General features: G+C 43.8%; 1 protein-coding gene across 1 annotated transcript in view; it reads right to left on the bottom strand.

Annotated features, from left to right (window-relative positions):
* Positions 1-692: 692 nt before the first annotated feature.
* CCDC174 (coiled-coil domain containing 174) overlaps positions 693-7029 on the bottom strand; it is a 29126-nt gene continuing 22789 nt past the window's right edge. The window contains exon 11 of the mRNA XM_081245406.1: positions 693-6116. Within this exon, the coding sequence (XP_081101532.1) occupies positions 5818-6116 (299 nt within the window). The 3' untranslated portion in view covers positions 693-5817. The remainder of the gene's footprint in view (positions 6117-7029) is intronic.

The raw sequence follows: 7029 nt of genomic DNA, 5'->3' as shown, positions 1-7029 counted from the left end.
GCGCCACCAGGGAAGCCCTCTCTCTGGTTTTAACCAGAATGCTTCTGGTAAGGACAGTGAGCAGGCCAGATGTAACCGTGTGACTGCCATCTGTGAGTAAGCGCAGCTTCAGGCTGGGACAGGCAAGAGAACAAGCCCGCACCTCATGCACGAAAGAGGTGGAAATGGAATTAGAAAAACTAATAGACGCTGTCCTCTCCGTTCAATATATAAAGAACGTTCTGGACAGATGCTTGAATTCTCTAGCAGATGAGAGGAAGAAGGGCTGAGCTATGGAGGGAAGTGGATCTGAGAGGAAGGAGAGGGACGTCACGTGCATACGATCAAGCTTAACTGCCTGCTGCCCAGCAAGGTTTGCTCTCGAGACTGCAACCTCAGTCACCGCTCTTCCTCGAGTTGAATCCACTTGCAAACCACCTGCATCCTCCACCAGGGGGATCCACTGTGGCACCAAAGAGCCATTAAGATGAGTCTCCCGGCAAGACCCATCGAGAGACAAAAAAAATGATCAACGCTTTTGACCCAGTGATATTAGTTCTGAAAGTAATGCCCAGGGAACAGTTTTAAAAGGAGGAGGGAAGATAGTTCTTCAAATGTGGTCAAACCAAACAAAAAGACACTTATAGCCACTTCTTTCCTAACAGTGAAATAACGTAGCCAGCCAACAACTGAGGAACTGTTTGACAACGATGCAGATTAATATGAAGTATTTATTAGGCAGCAAAAAATAACTTGAGCTCAGTTTTGAGAGATGTTAAATTAAAAAAAAACACACAGATGGTAGGTCTACATTGATTACACAACCCATAAACACCTATGCTGATCATAATTGGAAGCAGAGATACAAAGTCTTTCAGTTTTAAGGTAAAGATGACACTTTAGGAAAGAAGACAATCAACAAGGGTCCCTGAAAAGAAAGCAGCATGTTCTCAGACAGGCTTGTGACCTGGGAGACCTGGGCTGGGAGCAGGGCCCATTCTTGTATTTCCTGGTTTCCATATCAACCCTGAACAACCGAGACTGTCTGTGCAGAGAGTGGTGTGGGGACTGAGAGGTCAAGAGCTATACCCGTGTTCAAGCTCAGGGAAGCTTACTTGCTGATAACGACCAAATAGAAACAGAACACATCGTACCCCAGGGAAGGTTTTTACAACCAGGCAAAACCACCACCGAGCAGGTAAGCTTAGAGTTAGAGAACATGGCAGTTAGAAATGTAGTGGGGAAAGATGCTGTTTAAATGGAGGGTAGAAAACAAGTAGTATTTGTGACCACTCCCATCACTGCACAGACGTACATTTACTGGGCATGGTTACACGAACAGCTGGGATTTACCGAGAAACGGTAACAGAAGATCAATACTCGGCCTGGGTGACAGGTTTTCACTAAAACACCCTGATTCTTTTGATTGTTCTGGTTTTCCCATCTTCCTAGACAATGATCTACACCATCCCACCATTCTCCCCACTCTGCCCCGCCCCCCACACATGCTCTGAACGTTAAGCCAACGTCCAGGTCCACACCAGCAAATGCCTCACCACCTACCAGCCAGCAGGGCAGGTGCCAGAACCAGGGGAGTTTCATTTTCTCTCATGGTTTTCAGCAGGTTAACAAATTCTTTTCAATTATCATGACTTACCTTAGCCATATAGTTTTTTACAGGAACTGCTTGACGTATAACTGACTTAGTTCAATTTACTGGCTGAAAAAAAAATTAAACACATATGGCGTGGCTACTCTGTGTTGTATTAACTGTAAAGACCAGTACCCACGTCCATTCCAAATTCTAAATTCTACTGCCTCATCTGTGTGTCACAAAAAGGTCAGCTGATAGCCATCTCCCAGGCTGCACTATGGCTTTAAGAGGAAATAAATTATCCCACAAGTCTTCAGCAAATGCACAGCTAAACATAGCAGGAGTCTCATGTATATGGATTTAAAGTTTCTCCTTTGGGAATTGTGCAAGCAAACAAAATGATTTATTTAGCCAATTCAAACGAACTGTATCAAAACAAAGGCCTGGAGAAAAGATTACAATGAAAACAAATAATTCAAAGCAATTTCTGATCCCAAACATTTCGCTTAGCTCCACAATGCCACGAATGAGGTGTGGTCATGCTTTCTGATAGAAGATTTCAGCACTGCTGGCACCCAAGTCAAACAAGCCATAGGAGTAGCGTGAATGCTTAATGTGTGCTTGGAAGAGATGTGTTTGCCAATCCTTTAGTTACTAACAGGAGAGTTATGTATAGTCAGACCACAAAACATGTAAAAACAGATCATTTAGAGGTGTGCTGTGCATTCAGTAGCACTAGACCTGTGTCTTTTGAGCATCTGAAATGTGGTGTAGTATGACTAAGGAACTACATTTTATTAAATTTAAAACTTGATAATCAATTCAGTTATTGGCAAACTCTTAAATGTTTTAAGTATGTTTGGAGGAACCTGGGTATGTGAATCTACTTTCAAATGTTTATTTTATGAAATCTAAATACAGATCAAGTATTCCTGATGAAAATTTAGCATCTGAATTAAGATGGGCTGTTGGATACACAGTGGATTTTGAAGACTTGGTGTGAAAAGAAATGCAAAATATCCCATTAAACGTTTTGTATATTGATTAAATGTTGAAATACTTTGGATATACTGGATTAAATAGAGTTGATCCTTGAACAACATGGGTTTGAACTGTGAGGGTCCACTTATGCGCGTATCTTTCAATACTACTACAGCACTACAGGATCCACAGTTGGTTGAAACCACAGATACAGAACTGTGGGTCCAGAGGGCCGCCTGTGGCACTTGAGCATCCACGGATTTTGGTTTTCATGGCAGGTCCTGGCACGTACAGAGGGATGACTGTATACCACAAAATTAATTTCACTTTTTAAATGTGGTTCCTAGAAAACTGAAACTGACACACACAGCTTACACCTCACTTCTACTGGGCAGTGCTACCAGAGCACGGGTCTGCAGCCTAAGAACTCCAGTGCCATCTGCTGGACACACTCCCACAAAACTGGCCCACAAGAAACGGTAAAACTGGAATTGTGTTAACGCTGAAGGACCCCGAGTCTGAAATGGAAGAGGATAAAACTGGGCTCACAAAACACTCAATATATGCTGTTAAAATGGGATTAGAAAGAGGCTTATACAGTCTTTGAAATCCTAGAGAATGTCCAACTTACAGTTATTAGTCGACAGTGACCCTGAGCCAACGTGCACAAACTGCTCTGCCGTCCACCGTGGGTGCCCTGGGCAAGGACAAAAGGTTATTTGGGGGCCCCTTCCGTGACCACTGCCTCCTATACTCATGTGCTTGTTGCTGCCTGCCTAGTCTTCCCATCCCTTCTCTACACTATGCCTCTCGAGACCTTCTGCTCTACCTTATAAACACACCCTCTTCCCATCTTTCTCTTATTATTCACCTTCTCTTTTCTTCTATTTTTCCTTATGATTCTAGGATATCTAATAATTGTTTTTTCCTTTTAGTATTCCAATTTTTCTTTTTGTCTCCTCTCCTTTTGTCCTACAAGCTGTTTCAGTTGGTTTTACAGTTTTACATTTATGCCTTTGGTCGATTTTGAGGTGCTTTTGTTTTTTATGTGGTGAGAGGTATGGGTCCAAGTCCATTGTTTTGCATGCGGCGAGTCAGCTGTCCCAGAACCATCTGTAGAAGACTGTTCTTTCCCTACTGGATGATTTTGGCACCACTGTCAAAAAATTAAGTGACCATAGACGTATGGGTTTATTTCTGGACTCTCAACTCTGTTTCAGTGATTTATCAATATGTCAGTACCACATTGTTTTTTTGTTTTTTATATATTTATTTATTTATATATTTTTGGCTGCGTTAGGTCTTCGTTGCTGCACGCGAGCTTTCTCTAGTTGTGGTGTGCAGGCTTCTCATTGTGGTCGCTTCTCTTGTTGCAGACCACAGGCTCTAGGGGCCCGGGCTCTAGAGTGCAGGCTCAGTAGTTGTGGCGCACAGGCTTAGTTGCTCCGCGGCATGTGGGATCTTCCCGGATCAGGGCTCAAACCCATGTCCCCTGCATTGGCAGGCAGATTCTTAACCACTGTGCCACCAGAGAAGTCCAGTACCACATAGTTCTGATCCCTGCAGCTTTGTAGTAAGTCTTGAAATCAGGAAGAGAGTCCCCCAACTTTGTTCTTATTCAAAATTGTTTTGAATATTTGATATTCTCGGTCCCTTACAATTCCATATGAATTTTAGGATGAGTTTGTCAATTTCTGCAGGAAAAGGCAGCTGGGCCAGTTGGTTTTCATTTTTGTTAGGAGAGGTATTTGCCTGATCAGGCTGACAAAATGACCATTTAATAGGTCTTGCAACTCCACCCTTGATCTGGACTTCAGAGGTTAAGTTTGCAAGAATTTGGAATTTTGTCTATTACTGCTCAATACTTGGGCAGACTGAGAGCAGAGGGTGCTGAAGAAAACATGAGTCTGAAGCAAACATGCACCTAAACAACCTGCCACGTAGATATCACGTGACGAATCACTGACCCTCTCTGTGCTCCAGCGTGCAATCCACAATGAGAACGGGGACTTCCCTGGCGGTCCAGTGGTTAAGACTTTGCCTTCCAAGGCAGGGGGTGCAGGTTCATTCCCTGGTCCGGGAGCTAAGATCCCACATGCCTCGTGGCCAAAAAAAAAAAACAAAACACAACGAGAACAGGGGTGCTCCCATCAACACCACTGTGCTGTGGGAACAGAGACCACGGGCTCCAGCAGGCGCTTTGAGGACCTGCTCTAGCACCTTCTTACAAGACTCACTGGCCTGGGAGGCAGCTGTTAACAGCCCTGTGGACCTGGTGGTCAACTTCTACTGCTTGTCTGCAGCTGTAATAGAGGACGGGAATGGTACTCAGGCACAGAAGTCCTTCTGGAGCTCCGCTCACCCACTTGTTGTTAGTAAAGACAAAAGGATCTTGCTGTCCCTCACTCCAGCGCAAGTCCATCCTACCCAGGCTGAGGTGAAGGTGACTCAGCTCCCGAGAGAGATCAGGGCCCAGAGCGGGAGAACCAGGGAGGCAGGCGGAGATGAAAAACCAACCCTGGTGGCTAAGGAGCATCTCTTGCTCTTATCATGCCCAGCAACCTCCACATGTGCCCGTCACTCAGTACACACTTAATGAATGCCCACTATGGGTGGCTGTGATAATCGCCACTCAAGAAGGGGTGATAGTAAGAGCAAGTGACGTCAATGTCTACCTTTCTGGACTGTGAAGTCCTCCCTGGTCTTCTTGATCATTTCAAATGATATGCTTAATTCTCCATCAGTGTCAGGGTCCTCCTGGAGACTAGATCACTTTGCCTCCCAGTGTACCCTCATGTGCCATCATTTGACAGGCTAAAATTCTTCCTGACAGATGCTCCACCAAATGACCTGGAAGCTGAATGCTTGGAACAAAGACATCTACAAGCTAGTACTGGCAAAAGGAAAGAAGTGGAACCCTTAAATCTGAATAAGTCATGGGAGTGGGTATGAAGCAGACAGGATTACAAACTCCTTAGTATCAAGTATTACAGAGTATGTTTACTCTACCTCAGCTCACATGTAAATCCAGATGAACTGGTATCTCCATACCAATTAGAATGAAATGAAGAGCAAAGTGGCCAGAGTTCCCACAGTACCATTCACTTTCTTCCCTGCTGACAAATACAGCCTGAAGTCTGGATCTTAGGGAAAAGACAGGAAGAGAAAGTTACAATTCAGTCCCTAAAGTTAAGTTATTTTCTCTGCTCTGGGAGAGGAAGGCACCATCAACAGTACAGACCCAAGTTATAGTGTTTTTAAGTTCATGTCACTTGTTTATAATATGAAATCATATCATCCAGAGTTTCAAAAGTGACCGCCTGGGCTTGTGGTGGGCCGCTGCGGGCTGGAGTGGATGATGTATGTGAAGAGCCAAGGTCATGGCTCTGGCCAAAGTGCTGCCCCGGGTCACTCTGTGCAGGTGCAGGTCTGTTCCATGCCTGGCTACTCAGAGAACCAGTTCTTTTTTGGTCCACAAAGTAATTCGATGGTGGGGCAAACTCAGGGTCTCTCTCAGCCCGGAGATCTGATTGCCTCTTCAACCAATACCCAAAGGAAAAGTCTAGTAAAAATAAGAAAGAGCATTATTAGAACTGACTATTGAATCATTGAATGTTTATTGTTATTACTTTTTAATTATTGTATATATTTCTTAAAAGCCACCTTAAATTCTCTGGAGAACAAGGACAGTAATAACAAAACTATAATACAAGGTATATGCAATGCCTACAAAGGATAAGGAACCAGGCTAAGAAAAAGGAGTGAGAACTTCCATGTGGAGAAAGGTTCAAGGAAGGTTCTGTGGAGAAAGAAGGCTGGCAGGCTCTGGAGACAATGCCAAAAAAGTACTAAAATTACATGTGAGAGACAAACATAAAAAATCAAGCACTTAGATCATTTGCTTGACATGATGTTACAGGTACTTCATAGCAAAACACAAGTTTTGTCTTTTATTGAGTTTTAGAAGACACAAAAGGCACCTGTCCAGATTTATCTTGGTATTCCACCTCTATTTCTAACAGTAGCACTAACCAAAGGCACTCACCCATCTGCATATCTTTTACTTTAGTCGTAGATCTCATCAGTTCCAACAATTCATGCTAATGTACCACTGAAATGATCTTTTTCAAAAAGACATAAACCAGAGTCTTCTCCCAAAGAGAGGCTGCTGTAGGGACCATGGTGTATTTACAGAAAAAATGTACAGACAATTCTGCATAACCCAATGGGACCATATGTGAATCCAAGTTAATACACTGGGACACAGACTGTTTTCAACTGAACATAAAAGAGACTGCTAAAAACACAGAATACATGAAAGTACCAAACCTTCATAAGGTTTTAAAAAACGGTTCCTGAAAAACAGCATCCCAGGGGCTTCCCTGGTGGCGCAGTGGTTAAGAATCCGCCTGCCAATGCAGGGGACACAGGTTCGAGCCCTGGTCTGGGAAGATCCCACATGCCGCGGAGCAACT

This window comes from Mesoplodon bidens, assembly GCF_964165515.1.
Source record: "Mesoplodon bidens genome assembly, chromosome: 10".
In the NCBI taxonomy this organism is placed as follows: Eukaryota; Metazoa; Chordata; class Mammalia; order Artiodactyla; family Ziphiidae; genus Mesoplodon; species Mesoplodon bidens.
Note: the sequence above shows the minus strand (reverse complement) of the source record. Positions and strands in the feature narration are given on the sequence as shown.